Source organism: Natrix helvetica (genome assembly GCF_964273705.1).
Source record: "Natrix helvetica genome assembly, chromosome: 12".
Taxonomy (NCBI): domain Eukaryota; kingdom Metazoa; phylum Chordata; class Lepidosauria; order Squamata; family Natricidae; genus Natrix; species Natrix helvetica.
In genome coordinates, this window is record NC_138556.1 from 16,119,005 (window position 1) to 16,135,350 (window position 16,346).

Below are 16,346 nucleotides of genomic sequence, written 5' to 3' on the forward strand. Positions count from 1 at the left end.
AACCGCCCAGTTGAGGGCTGAGTCGATAACTGGGGTAGTACCTGGTGACCAGGACGTGGCCTAAAGAACTTATCTGACTCAGCCCAATCAAGAGAGAACAAGGTCAACCCATCCTGGATACTCCTTTCCCTCACTATGGAGAAGGAACAGAATTTGAGCAGCAACTGGAAGCTCCAATAAGAGAGGAACACCTTCTGGTGCATGCCAGAAATATTCAGCTCAGAAAGCAAAGCAGGTAACAGACCACAAGCAAATAAGTGGAAAATTGAATGCAACAGTTAATAGGGGGCATCTCTACCCCTAGAATGGAAAATAAAAATGAGTGCAACTACTGTAACAACACCACAGATCATTCCTGGCCTCTATGCAAAAACTACTGGCCTCAAAATGTATCTGGTGCATTGGGAATTCTAGCCACGGATAGCCTTTTGGACCGATAGGTGGAAGGGGAGAAAAGTAAATGTGAATACCAACAGCAGTCAAGGCTTGAGTGTATTATCTGCTTGGCTACAAACTGTTTTTAGTAGGAATGGGTATATTTACTGCTGCTGGCATTTTTAGAATCACAGCAACTGACTGGCACCACTTAGCGGGAAACCATGGCACGATAAGCATGCCTCTACTCTAGCTCGCTGGCCTTCAGCCCTTGTCATCGGGAGCAGTTGCCTGGCTAGAAGGAAGGAAATTGATGGCTTGGGAAATTGTCTCTGACAGAGCTGCTGCCCTTTTTGTCACATCTCCAGGAGAAAAGGGGGATCGAAAGCTTGTGGCTGTACTTAGCTTGGCTTTTCTTTCTTTTTTTTCTTTACACGGAAGTGCTTATGCCGAGGGCTTTGCCCATTATTTTTCCAACAATCCCATCAACACCATATTCCCGCCAGCGATAAATGTGTGAGAACCCCTCCAAATGTCAGCTCCCCTCAGTTATTTCTAGTGTTGTTATGTTACTCCTTTCACAGCCTTTGCTTCTTGTATCCAAACCGCTGAAGAATACTTAGAAATTTTAACATTTCAAAGTATGGATAAAATGAGAGGAAGGGCACTCAGAAGGCACAAGATTTGAAAACCATCCATCCCCTCCTTCCAGACAGAAGCAAGGATTATTATTACTGCTCGTTACAGCCAGATGTTTGGACTGGGCATGGCATTTTTATCAATTTATCAAATCCTTCTCAAGGACCTGGGGTGGTGTTTAAGGTATCATCACAGAATGTAAGCTGTTCCAAGTAAAGCTGCCCTTGCTATTAACTGATGGTGATTCTGTCAATGCCAATGTTATTATAAACATCTGCTTACCTCAGGTCCTTGGGAAGGGCTCAATAGGTGAACAAAAATGCCCAAGTGCAACATAATTCCTCTTAAAGATTAAGAGGACATGCTACCAGATAATCTGCAAGCTCAGGCATAGCTATTTTGCTTAAAGAAATGCTTAAAGGTAATAAATCCACTGTAAGTAAATAGCCAGTTGAAACCCTAGGAATTTAAGGAAAAGAACAGATAGAAGCTTATCTAATCATAATAGTTTCAGCATAATAAAAAGGATTTGTTTTGAACTTAGGCTCCCAGGATTGTACACCACACCATCCATTAGAAGTATTTATTTGACTTTTAAATATGTAATCTTTCATCTCTCAAGTTACACAGGGTGTGTGTCCCCTTTGGCCTTGCTTGGGCTGCATTGAGTAAAGAGGAATTGTCTTGGGTTGCCTGCAAAATATATAATATATTTTATGTACAGTACATAAATCACACGATAATAAACGATCTTGTGGGGCTGCATAACAGATAGTTCTTATGACTGCTTTTCACACTTATGACCGTCACAGCAGCCTCATGGTCACCTGATCGAAATTTGGAGACTTGGCAACTGACAGATACTTATAACGGTTGCTGGGTCCCTGGGTCATGTGATCCTTTTTGGCGACCTTCAGACGAGCAAAATCAATGGGGAAGACAGATTCACTTAATACAGGGGTGTCCAAACTTGGGAACTTTAAGACTTGTGGGCTTCAACTCCCAGAATTCCCCAGCCAGCATGGCTGGCTGGGGAATTCTGGGAGTTGAAGTCCACAAGTCTTAAAGTTCCCAAGTTTGGACACCCCTGACTTAATAACTGTGTTAACAACTCCAATGATTCACTTAACAAATGTAGCAAGAGAGGTCTTAAAATGGGGCAAAATTCACTTAGGAAATACCTCATTTAGCAACAGAAATTTTGGGCTCAATTATGGTTGTAAGTTGAGGACTACCTATAATAGCTGACCAGAGCCACATAGAGCCCATTGGCCGTGACTTGAACATATAGAGCAGGGGTGTCCAAACTTGGCAACTTTAAGACTTGTGGATTTCAACTCCCAGAAATCCCCAGCCAGCTCTGCTGGCTGGGGAATTCTGGGAGTTGAAGTCCACAAGTCTTAAAGTTGCCAAGTTTGGACACCCCTGATATAGAGGCTCTTGTGAAGGTCAAATTAAATTGGTACCACATTTACAGATGAAAGCAATACAGGAATTCACTTTAAATGCCGTACACATTTCAGTGCATGCTTTATCTAGAAAACTTTATTTTGAGTTAATTTGAGTTGAAGTTCTATTTTGAGTTTAACTGTTTCATGAGAAAGCAGACAAATGGATGAAAAAAGAAGAGAGAGCTGAAGTATGTTAACTTTTAACTCTTTTACCTCAAAACAGACAACTCTGAACAAAGGTCCAGAAGGATACCCCAGCAGAATCAAACAATTTTTATCTTGCCATATTTCCAAAAAAATTAAATACATATATACCCATCAGAAAAAGTCACATAATGCAAAACACAAAAGTAGTAGTTTAAAAAGTCAGGATATTTGGGGAGGGGGGGGGGGAAAGAAATGAATTAAATTTCATTTTCACCAACACTGCCAGGTGCAAGTTTATTACATGCTACCTATACACGTGACTCTGATATACTAACAGTCAAGGCAAACTGGCGGTAGATAAGAGTCAACAAAATTCATAGAGGCCTGGACTTAAGTCTCTTGTGACTGCATAAGGATTCCAAACTGATGATGCATTTGACTCCACCTGTTCATCTCCCACATTCACTATACTTCTCCATGCTGCCTTTCAATTTCAGTGCTGCTCTATGAACATAATAAAATTGGATTTGATCCTTGCAAATAACCCAGTGAGTGAAGGACCTTCCACATTTGTCTGTGACATGCAGATTTGTTAATTGCACTGCAATTTTAAAATATCAGATTCCTAAAGCTTCCCCAATTCATACAGAAAGAAGCAGTTCTTAAATTCTTTACCTGAACAGGGAAGGACAGACATACAATTCTCCCTTAGCAGCCATCATTTGGGAACAGGTTTTGCAATAGTTTCAAAACTGCCACGTGCATCAGTAGGAGGGAAGGTAAACATGATGATTGAAAATAAATATAACATACTGGATTGAATCAGTGTTAAATATTTACTGTATTTTACTTTATATCCATCTGCCTGAAGATCCTTCATGTTTTGCTGTTTAAAATATCCAACTCTACTTCCACCAGGCTAACTCTATGCCAGCTGAAATGCAAATAAAACTATAATTAATATTTATTGATAAGGCTTCTTTTTAAAAAATGAGGTCCATTGTTAGCAATTCAATATGTTTGCTATGATTCAAATCTTTGCTTCTAGAACAGATAACTCTTACCTATTACCTGCTATCTTTTACCTGTTAACTAGTACATTAAAAAAATAAGAGACACTGCATTCTTAGAAAAATTCATGGTCAATGCTGATTATTAGCATGTTCCAGGAATAATTGTTTAATCAAAGAAAATTAGCTTTGATTCAAGTGCCAAAGAACTTTTTTTTTAAAGGAAGCTACATGGGGGAGGGGTTGTTTGATTTTGGTTTGCCTGAAAGATTGGGCTTCACATAACCTGCCTTTTTCTTTATAACCCCTAAGCAAAGGTGTAGCTTTCGTACTGAAATAAAATAAAAACATCTGAAATAAAAGCTCATAATTCAAACTACAACATTTTTGAAGCTTGCAACTTTTTCGGTTTCAGAAGTTAAGATGTATTCTGTGCATTCAGAATGAAGGAACTTTACTAATAGTACAATGGTTTCATACTCTTATATTAACCAATTTTAGAATGAGCTAAAAATTTCCCCACTCATACGGAACAAAGTACGACTGTTTATTCTAAAGTGACACTAGACATTTTCATTTTGTTTCCGTCACAAAGAAGGGAGAGTCCCGACCCCCCCCCCCCCAGTTTAAGACTGTCATGATAATCTCAACTGGGCCTATAAATACTGACATACAGTATGAAATGCTTTGATTCGTAAATTGGAATTGGTTCCTCTTTCCAACTATAATTTTTAATAGGAGAGTAACTGAGTCTCCTAATCCTCGACTATGACAAAGAATGCATTCAGAACACTTTATGTGCAAAATCAGCTGTCCATACATACCTCTACAAGAAGCTTATTAAAATCCTATCTTCCTCCATTTAATAGCAATCAGGTCAGCATCCCATATCTCAGAGGAGGATGCTTTCTCTCCATCCCATCCCATCCCATCCCATCCCATAACTCTTAAATTAAAACAAAGCTGCAACAGAAGCAAAGAGGGGAGGGAAGCTGTATTGTCCACTGGTCATCCCTTGTTCTCCATTTATCCTAAATCAAGCAGACAGTCACAGCAGAGAACAATGATAACAGATGGAGCTGCCAGTCCACTAGGCTGTCCCTCCTACTCTCACAGGCACTACAGAAGTTGTTGCCCCACAGCAAGAAACTGCCATTTATTGTGCTATTATCAGCACAAGCAGTACATAGCCAGAGTACTGCCAGCTGCCAGCCGCACAATCTCAGAGCTGGCAGAAGGAAGTGAAGTGGCATTACGCTCAGACATCAGGCCTCTGATCTTCCAGTTATTTCTTTTCCAAGGTCATGGGCAAAAGAGCCTGTCACTAAAGAAAAAGAACCCCACCCTCCCAAATATTGGCATTATACCTTATACAAACATCTATCTCCCAATTAACACAACAGCCTGGGGGAGAGATTTACAAGGATGAGTAGGATCTGCAAAGTCTCTCCTGGAAAACCTTTCCCCAACTATTTCATTTTCCATTCAGGGCCAAATCTAATGGATAGGATTCTGCTAAGGTGCCTTGAAATGGACTCTGTTGCTACTCCAATTTTATAAAGACATGCATTATTGCCAAATTCAAGCTAAACAGTTTTTCTTAAATCCTTGCCCTCCAGGTAAATTGGAATACAGCTCCCATTGGATGTGCTGCCTGGAGATAATAGAAGGAGAAAACAAGCAAGACTCTTATAAGGCATGTTTTCCTATTAGGTTTACCACAGGCCATTTTCATTGCTATAAAAAAGCAGAACCAGGTTTATGCTCAATCTGACAGGGCTAATCAATTTTGTTTCAGAATCTGGAATCTAAATTCCACATATTACAGAACTGTCAGACTAGTTTTCTGTACACATCTGTTGGTTGAAAAAAGGCATAACACAGCCAGTCTTTTTTTCTTTATACCGTACAGAAATAATGACAGTAAACTTCAATATAAACACAAATTATTACCTATAATCAATAGGAAAGAAGTAAACTAGCTCAGTAGTAAACTAAACTAGTAGGACTAATAAACATACAGCGAACATACATCTCTATTTTTAAAACAAATCTGCCAATCCTTCAATATAAGCCAGTTGTATACCAAAGTATATTCTAGCTCATTCCATTGATAGAAAGGGAAATAAATTAAAATATAAAGATACTAATCTTCCCTTCTTATACAAGCATCCTGAAAACACAGATTTCAGCTATTAACTATCAGGAGGCTCCCACAGCACTTAAACCAGAGTCTGTTTTCTTTTTCCTCCACAAATAGCTCTCGCCATAAAAACCATGATAGGAAAGTGATGAACCTTGACAGCACTCTGGAGAAAATGATACCGAATAGGCGTTCCCCCCCTTTTTTTTTACAGTGTAAGCAAGAGCTCAGTCCCACTTCAGCAGCCATCTGGAAGGCATCAGGCTGGGAATGGCTACTACTCTATAGTGGAGAAGCAAGTATTCATAAATCCTATCTGAATTCTCTTGATTCACTGTAAGCCCAAGTGGTAGGTTTTTGTTTCCTTTATGAGATATGTAGGTAGTGACGTGCATTTTTCTCTGCTTCCCCACATCAATGTTTTCCACATAAAAATAATAATAAAGCTAAAACCAGGCAATGCATACATACATAAAGCTTTGCTATTTCCAGAATCTAGGCAGAAGAAAGTAATAAGCTATCAGCTGGACTACAGATCTGATTCTCTGAAAGCCATTAGCTTTAAGCCTTTTCCTAGACTAGCACCTGAAAGTTCAAGTAAGCCTTATGCTCAATCCATGAAGATGCTCTTTTCTCCTCAAAAACAGTGCACTGCTATAAATAATTCAGTACGGGCAGGTGACACTTCACAGATGTGCTGGGAGATGCAGTGGCAGAAATAATATATCAAGTTATACAGCTCACACAAGCTTCTAAACACACAGTCTGCTTTTAAAATCTTTTGACGCAACCGAGAAGCTTTATCTGTTCGTTCCTTCTGTTCTTCCTAGGAATACAGCTTGTCCTCGGTTAATGACCACTCCTTCGGACAACTGCTTGAAGTTATGATGGTGCTGAACAAGTGGAACTCATGACTGGTCCTCTATGTTCCAGCGGTCCAGCACCCCCGTTGTGACATGGCTAAAATCTGTGACCTTGGCACTGTCAATGGCTGCTCTGTCCCACGGCCATGGGATCAACGTTTGCAACCTTTCCTATTGACTTTCCACCAAGAAAATTAATGGGAAGCTAGCAGGGAAAGTTGCAAGTCACTCTGATAAGTCTTACCCAACCAGCAGCAACTACCCCCAGCCCCACTCCCGCTGCACTAGCCACCCACGCAACCCCCCCCCACCTGAGAGCCACCACTTACCAACATGCCAGGCCGCTACATGGGATGTGCAACTTCCTGCTGTCTTTTCCACTGATTGTTGGGAAAGTTTGTAATGAGGCCCTTGCTTAACAATTCATGATCCTTGCTTAATAGCTGCAAGAGGGACTGCTGGGACTGTCAGAGCGGTCACAAGACACGCACTTTACAACTGCTTTGTTTGGCGACTGAAGTTCTGGTCCCAATTACCGTTGTTAACCAAGGACTACCTGACATGACTCTTTCCTTCCTCTCCAGAGACGTGCCTTTGGATAAACAGGCCGAGTTACAGACTAAAGCCTGTATCACTACAGTCACTGTAATTCCATACAAACAATCTAAGGAACAGGATAGGAAGTTCCCAGGTTGTCTAGCAGCAACAAAGAACTATAAATAGCTACATCTTCATCATTCCATCAATTGCCTTTCAGAAGCAACCATTCACGTCAGCAGATTAAAAAATGACAAAATCAGCCTTCCAGTTCTTCGGGACAAAAGGACGACATCCACTTAACTATCAAGATTCCAGAACAAGTGACACCATATAGCAAAATAGCATGTCAGAGAAGTTACGGGACAGCGTATTCTGCCCGTTATTAACAAAAGCACTGTGGATATTAATAATCCCTTGGGTTTCAAGCAAAAGTAGCATCCAAGGACCACCACCCCCCCGAAAACCAACCTGTGCCTTACCTTCTCCGATTTGACTTTTTTGAGCTGTCGGCACTCGCTGTCCCCGTCTTCCAGTTCTGGTTTAACTCCCAACGGGTTGAGCGCAGATCCCGTGTCAATAGCTATACCTCCAAGCTGCTCGGTGGCAGCGGTAGGATCCGATCCTTGGCCACCATCGTATTGCCCAACCCTGACCGCCAAGGCAAGAGGTTGGAGTACAGTGGGCTCCTTTTCAGCGGGAGCACCCACGCCCTCACTCCTTTCTTTCTTACTCTTGGAAGAGCCACCTTCCTTCTCCTTCTTGGAGTTCGCCACGCTGCGAGAAGTCTTGGCTGATTTCTCAGAGCCTTTGGGGGCAATGGTGGCCACCAAACCCCCAGAGTTCACACCATCCCCTGAGCGCCCCTGAACCTCCTTCTTGCCAGTAGTCCCTTCACTTGGCGTAAACAAGGAGGATCCCGGGGCAGCCTTGCCGTTGTCCTTGCTACTCTTACTCCGTTTGGATTTGGATTTGCCTTCCTTGCTCTGTGGACCTGGCACTGGAGTCACAAACTTGATGTTCTCTGGTAATGTCGCCACAGCATTTGGGGCTGGCAGACCAACCTCCTTGGAGCCAGACATTTCCAATTTCTGTTGGTCCTTCTCCAAATCCGCATCCAGGTCAATGATGAGATTCCCTACGCCAATGTCCCATTCATCCCCACTGTCATATGTCTCAACTGGGTTTGCATCCACTCCTTTCCCTCCGGTAGCTCCACCGCTCAAGGACATCTTAGAGTTAACCACCACCTCAAGGTTCAAGCCTCTTGTCTGCTCCTTCAGCCTCAAGGTGTGAAGTAGCAGCTTCAGCTATGTTCTCAAGCCTCCAGTGATCAAGAAGGACCCGGGTGATAACATAATGGCTGAAAGGAAAAGCAGGGACAACATACGTTACATTGCTATTATTTAGGAAGCGTATTCTAAAACCATACACAACATACAAAAATATGGGAAAGGATTTTACATGCAGGGGTAAAATGCTCAGGCAGAGTAACTGAATATCATTAGCCATTCCTTCTTCAATTTCAGGCTAAAAGAAAAATTTGAAGGTCAAATCACATTAAACTATTTTCATAGGATTAAGGACTCTAACATCAAATCAAACATTTTTTTATAAATTTAGGCAATACGTGTATTAAAATGAGCAGTTGCTCTCTGCGGTCTCTAAGCTTCCCTTCATTTACTATTTGCTTTTTTTTTTTATTAGAGCAGCCTGGGAATGAATGTGAGGCATTCTCTGTGCAAAGAATTTGTTTTCTACTATAGTTTATCTGTCCTATATAGCTTAGACTGCATACCTTTCTTTCCCCCCCACTAGTTACATGGTATACATAAAATGAATATAGGATCCAAAGGACAAGGGCGTTTCCCTAAGGTACAACTCAGTGGTGAAATTCATTTTTTTTTACCACCGGTTCTGTGGGCATGGCTTGGTGGGTGTGGGCGTGGCTTGGTGGGCGTGGCAGGGGAAGGACACTGCAAAGTCTCCATTCCCACCCTATTCTGGGGCCAGCCAGAGGTGGCATTTGCCGATTCTCCGAACCACTCAAAATTTCCGCTACCGGTTCTCCCAAACCTATCAGAATCTGCTGGATTTCACCCCTGGTACAACTTCTCAAAGGCTAGAACTGCTCCCCCGTTCAATTGGGCACAAAAGAATGAAGCTCAATTTTCAGATTTTTTTTTTTAAAAAAAAAACCCAGAAATGTACCAGGCTTCATTCTGAAGAATAAAAGCAACTGAGAAAAGGATGGAGACAATCTTACCAGCATAACAAATATGCCTATTTTTAAAGAACAAGATACCCTTCTATCCTGATAGCTTTAACTGAAGGGCAAAAATCAACAGGCTGATCAGTGTAGGTGACATACACATCCCAGATTCCAGCAGTATGAGCCATAAAGACTTGAATAAGAGACAATGTTATCCAAGGATTTCACATCACCTGAAAATAGTTTCTTCCAAAATCCTAAATTATCTACAGAGAAAAGGAAAAGCTACATGATTTCTGCCCACAATTTCATGTAACCAGAGGTGGGTTCCTACCGGTTTGGACTGGTTCAGCCGAGTAGGTAGTAACTCAGCCTGCCATGCCCCCGAACTGGTTCTATCGGAGGCGGCAGCGCCACGGTTCTGCGTATAGGCAGAACCATCTTCATTGCATTTCCTTTTCTAACATTGTGCACATGCACAGACCTTTTTAGGTGCAAATGCTCACGCATGCGGACCGGCAGTAATGCCGGCACCAACCCACCCGACTGTAATGGTCCCAGAAATAATAAATTTACTAAAAAAAGTGAGAGTAAAAGACAAAGAAACAAATTAGAAAAGTCCAAATTAGAACAGTATAAATTAGAATAGTGAGAGCTGTGTATGCAGAACTGTATTTATAGGCCAAATAATACATAGATGTTGGTTCCCTTTTACCAGCATATAATGATTCTTAGCCTGTAATGATTCAGTGACCATCACACCTTTGAGAATAAGTGACACACAAATATAGTAAGTAAATAAATAAATCTTCAAGAAGACTCTGCACCCTGGAGGATATAAATGAGAAAGTCAGTCATTCCATAAGATAAGACAATTATATTTACAAGGTGTAAATTAGTACAGGAAATAGCATTTTCCCTGCAGTCAGCCAAATGCCAGCAAAGGGCATTCTCAGGTGCGCCTATGGACCCATGGCTGCCCCTCCATCTGTGGCTTTCTTTAAGCATTATTGTCTTTTGCTGCTCCGTGCTAACCACAAGGTACTGATGATCTGTGTTGTAACACATGGGGAACGCTTACGGAACACAAGAGCAATATTGTTTTTTTAGAGAGACGGATACTGTATTTTCATTTTATTTTTTAATTCCATGAAGCATGAAGATTACGTTTTGGTAGCACAAGGATGCAGGCTGGTAAAATAGATCAGGAGGAAGGAACAAGGTATAATATTAGCAATTAATTCACATGATTGCAGTAGCTGCACTGTTTCCCATTCATTCCCCCATAGATTCTCTGACTTTGGCGGTTAACAATCTGCTCTCCGACAGATCATTATGGAGATTTTTTAACCTCAGGAGCCGAGAGTTGGTATTAGAGCAGGAAATTTAAAAAAACAAAACAAAAATCGCAGCAGTGATTTTGCCTTTACCGTAGATAAATGCAGAAGCATAAGCAGCTGCAGAATCAGGAATGGCTTTGTAAAACGGCAGCCTCTCACTACCCCACCTTCTGATAGAGTACATAGCTTACAGTACTGCTATTTGTCTCCCTGAAATATTCTGGCTGATTGGCTTGTCACATCTTGTCCCTAAGCCTTTATTCCTCCTAATGAGATCAGAAGCAACCTTCTTCCTATCTGGAGTAGTTTTAGAGAAGGGGCAGAGCCACAAAATGGATTATCGACGTGCCTCATCTTTTATGTACCAATAGAACAAGAAACATGTCCTACAGTCAGAAGAGGAGGAACCTGTGCATACTAACACTCATTGAACATCATGCAATTTCTTTCTCTTTTTTTTCGCCGTTGTTCAAGAGGTTGGAAGAGAACTTACAGCATTCTACAGACATTTCTGCCAAATTGAAAAGGCTTGTGGGAATTAATATTTGCAGAAGGATGCCTGCTCAGAAGCACTGTTGCATTAAATATAGCCCAAATCCATCTTCATGCATGTATCAGGAGACTGCACACATGGTTTATCTTAAACCAAGTTAATAAGGTGGTTTCTCTTAATAATGAAACCACCTTGGTTTAATAAGTCTTTAGAACTAAAGACAATTACTGTGATCCCAAGGCCGATTTGTTTTTAAACACAGAATAAAGCATCATGCTTTTTAAGGGACGAATGTTGCAATGCACCAAATTAACTTGTCATACTGAAAAATGGCAGATGACAGAATTTGAAGAGCTGCATTTCAGTCCTGATTATGTTAACAGGTCAAAAATCTGGCATGCAGTGCTCAGCTCCAAAGCAGGAAAGGAGCTTCAGATGTGGTTGATGTATTTACTGTATCTGCTAGAGAAGATATGCTTTTTTCCAGACTTCCACATGGTCTCTGGAAAATATGTTTACCATTCAGCTACAGTGTCAGTTCAGAGGGGAGGAAAACCAGCATTTTTAAGGAGCTGCTGGCAGGCACAGTAAATCCACCCTTGCTGGATCTGGAATTCCTTTCCTGCTTCAGATCTGAATACTGCACACCTGGCAAATAAAAACAGGGAGTGTAAACTTATCTTTATGCCAACCAACTCTGTCAGTACTAAAAAGTAAATACCCTCCATGGCAATCATATCTTTACACTCATTGCAGAAAACAACATACTGCAAACAAATATGACCTGATGTTGTTTTTTCTTATATCTCGCAATTGCACTTTTGTCATAAATATTGTCTGCATTCGGTATTCGAATGCTTAATAAAGCAGACTATCACCATTTGATCAGTTCAGCAGAAGCACACATTTTAAGAAAATAGGAAAGGTGTATGTGAAAACTTTGGATTTTCTACCTACGGATTAAATAAGCAGTCTACATTTAAACTTATTTCAAGCTACAGTAATTATAAAATAGTTTCACCTACAGCAACGTAATGTGATTCTCCAAAATGTTCCTTCTCTCTCAAAAATAAACTATATTACTATATTGTTCCTTCTGCGTTCACAGAATGGCAGAAAAGGCTACCTATAGAAACTATGCCTTGCCTTGTAAGACAAATAGCAATAGCACTTACACCAGAGGTGGGTCACTCCCGGTTTGGCCCGGATTGGGCAAACTGGTAGTAGTGGCAGCGGGAGGCTCCGCTCACCCACCTGGACGCTTTTGTGCATATGCAAAAGTGCTGTGCACATGTGTGAGCGCGCCTGAACCAGTAGTAAAAAAATTGGCAACTCACCACTGACTTAGACTTATATACCGCTTCACAGTGCTTTTACAGCCCTCTCTAAGTGGTTTACAGAGTCAGCCTATGGTCCCCAACAATCTGGGCCCTCATTTTAAGACCTCAAAAGAATGGAAGGCTGAGTCAACCTTGAGCCAGTGAAAATCAAACTGCTGGCAGTCGACAGAATCAGCCTGCAATACTGCATTCTAACTACAACGCCATCAAAGGTCTCTCAGTGCCACCAAATGCTTACCACAATGGGTGGAGTACTAATACGAATTAGGGTTCATAATACGAATTCCACTTCTGGTGATTTAGATCCATGCCTGTCTAGGCTGCTTTGGGTGTGGTTATGTAGGCATGAGTGTGTGAATAATTTCTGCCGAAACTCTTGTTAAAGACGTCCTCAACATCAGTAAGATTACTACTAGTGTGCTTGACCTTACTTTTGAAGACTACTCAGAAACTGGAATTTGTTTTGTTGAAAACTATAGCTGGAAAACGTAACTAATAAAATCCGTGCACTGTGGATTCAGCCAGATGTCTGAGATGATACATCCTATTTATCCTACTGTACCTTAGCCTGCAGCTTGTGGCCCATTGCCCCTCCAGAATGTCTAGTACAGAAACCAGAAATAAGCATCCAAACCCCAAGAAATTACGGAGATCAGATGGGGAAGAAATCAGTCCAAGCAAAGGAATTCTCCTCCATTCCCTTCTTGCCATGCAGCTTTCTACCCGTGCAAACCAGAAATTGCATGTATCCACTTGTACAACTGGCAGCCTTCCAACAGGATTCTAAGGGAAGTCTTGGAACAGAAAATACTGAGAGAGACAGCTTCTCACTTGGGAAAACCACACATATGCAGGGCCAGACATAAATAATTTAACTCCATTAAAGGCTGCATGAAACCACCACCAGCTGCATCTGCATTCCGAGAAAGAGTCATGCCACTAAAGAGCAACTTCAAAGTTGACTTCCAAACTGTGGCCTCTAACGAAGACACCTCTGTCAGATCTCGCAAAGGCTCGTTTTGACTTTTCGCAGTTTCCGCTCTCTCGCTGATCACGACGGCCTGCATTACCGCTGACCTTTGGCGGAGAAGTAAGAGGCAAAGAGAAGCCAACTGGGAACGATGTGTCACCGCAAGATGGATTGATCCCACCAGCACTTTCAGCTACATACAAAGGGAACGTCTCTTACCAGCTACATTCAAAGCCTGCAGAACTCTAGTTGCTTCCAGACATTACCCACAGCAATTTTCAACCTGATTAACTTTCAGGAATGCCATCGCTGAGGAACAACAAAAACGGTGGAAAATCTCCAGCACCAGGCAACCGCAGCTCCAGAGCATGGCCAAGGCTCACATGGGATTTCAGATGGTTGCCTTGTCTTTTTCCAGGGCCAGAGCAAGCCAGCTTGCATGCGTTTCTGGCTCCAGGCGATCCCCAGGAAAACAAGCGAGAGCAATCAGAGCAGAACAAAGCAGTTCTTGAGACGGATCTGCCTCCTCCTCCTCTTTGACAATTGTAACGGACCTACTTCAGAGGGCCCAGAGTAATTCCATGTAACCCGGGACCTTGTTCCATTACCTACTTTCCCGGAGACGGCTATGGAAGCCCGAGCAGCTGCTGCTGTATTCTAGGGTCGCTCCTCCCGTCATCCTGGGGTTGGCAGCCAGCCCACGGCTCTCCTCTATCCACCGTTCGACACAGGCTCTCTTTTTTGTTTCCTGACTAAAGAAACTCGGGGGGATGCATCTTGCTTGGCAGAGGAGGAAGCTGCTGCACTCCGAGCTCCTCACACTACAGAGCCCGGCTCCCTCCAGCTGCTTTGTTTAAGTCCAACCTTTCCCTTTCCTCTCTCTCTCTCTCTCTCTCTCCTTTTTCCCTGAGCAACTCCCATGTCTTTTTGTAGTCTCCTTTTTAAGATGTTGCTCTCTCTCTCTCTTGCGCTCTCTCCAGCGATGAAAACAATGTTGAATGAAAGCCAGCTGGCAGCCAGAAGGAGATGAAGGAATCTGCACAAAGGAGCTTCCTAACTCGCTGCTGCTTTTCGTTCAAGGAACTGCCTGCTGACGGGGGAGGCGGGGGGGGGAGCCTTTGCTTCTCTCTCTCCCTGAGGCAGATCCCCCTCGGACTACAAAAATGTGCTGTTGCAACCCCCATCCCCCCAATCCCTTGGCCTTGCCTATAATATGAATGCCCGGCCACAAAGATGGGGATGTACAGGGAGAGCAAGCTTGAAATAAAAGATGAAATGTCCACAGAGGATTATCCACACCTGTCCGTGACTTAGAATCATCTTACATAAATCGTCATAATTACGAAAGGTCCGCCCGAGTCATTATTTCTCCAGCTTCTCATCTGAGAAATAATTACACATCAAAAAGTCCACAAACAAAACCACAGAGATGCTTTTACTCTACTCCCTCTCTCTGTGACAATTTCTTTAGCACACAACAGATGGATTATCACCAGGGTACAAGGTGAAGCAGGGAGTACTTAAAAAGTAATAAAAAGGCAAGTTTACTTTGTGTCAGAGGGTAATGCTTCCTGCCGCAAATAACGACAGTTATAAAATGTTCAATAGCCTGCTTCTGAGTTATGCCTATGCATATAACTATATGACGCTGTTGTAAATGAGAGTCCAAAGACTTCAGGACAGTTTGTATGATCTGAAAAAGAAGCCTACTTGTTTTAAAATCAATGTTGTAAATCAGAATACAGTGAGGCAATAGGTTACACTGCCCCAAATATCAGATATGGAAATAACAGTTTTAGGGATAAAGGTCTTACTTATGCCTATGGAGGTTTCAACTTGCCTAAATTATCAGACAATCTATTCTTGAATTTATTATGGTTTTTTTTTCAGTACAAATGTGCAGTTCATGTATTGTGGCGAGATGGACGGTAAACAAATTTAATAAATAAATACTTCTTTTCCTGTTCAAATGTTCAAAGATGGGATGCTTTTAGCTTAAATGAATCTCAACGTTTCCGGCTATCAGTTGGGGAGAGGACGATTTGAATGACAGCTCATCCCACATGGCAGATTTCTTCATTCTGCACTGCACATATAATCTTGGGAGTTCTCCTTTGCGCCTGCTCCAAACTAAGTTGCGTATTTGATGTACACACAAGAACCTAATGGAACAGAATGCTCCAAATAAGAATATTTAGAGCATGAAACTCTATTAGCCATGAAGGTTAATTGACACTTCCAAATTGAGAGGCAGCATGCCACTGAATGCCTTTTAATGGAAGACAACAAAGGGGGAAGGTGATTGCTTTGATTCCCTTTTTGTGAGCTTCTTGGGAGCATCTGTTCCGCCTTTATTGGATTTAGGATGCTGAATGAAGAATTCTGATCTGGTCTCACAAGGTGGTTCTTGGGTTTTGTGCTCCCCATTGTTTTCTCATCCCTCTTCTCTAGCCAACCCTCCCCTCTATTCAAGTTTACACAATAAGAGCCCCTCATAAATTGACCCTCGAGATGGGCCCATCTTGCCATTTTTGAAGTTAAATGACTGGAAAACAGACAAAATACGTCATCATCTCTTGCTGTAAGGCTACGTTTTGACATAACAACAAGTAATCAAATCAACGAAACGATGGAGATGCTGCTGTGTTCACACAACCCGCTTGCGTCATTTCCACTCCAGGTCCTTTCTCCTCAGAGAAGGAAGCTACCTCAAGGAATCCCGGAATCGTAATAGGAAGGGATCTCAGGAAGGCTATCTGCTGCAACCCTGATCGAACCATCAGTGGCCTGTAACAGATTACCCATCCAACCTCAATTTCATCCAGG

The 16,346-nt window shown here is 42.1% G+C and overlaps 1 protein-coding gene across 2 annotated transcripts in view; it reads right to left on the bottom strand.

Moving 5' to 3' along the window:
- Positions 1-16,346, bottom strand: part of ZNF609 (zinc finger protein 609) — a 69,789-nt gene that overhangs the window by 38,880 nt on the left and 14,563 nt on the right. For both annotated transcript variants that reach the window (XM_081964446.1, XM_081964447.1), the window contains exon 2: positions 7,648-8,528. In XM_081964446.1, the coding sequence (XP_081820572.1) occupies positions 7,648-8,397 (750 nt within the window). In that variant the 5' untranslated portion in view covers positions 8,398-8,528. The remainder of the gene's footprint in view (positions 1-7,647; positions 8,529-16,346) is intronic.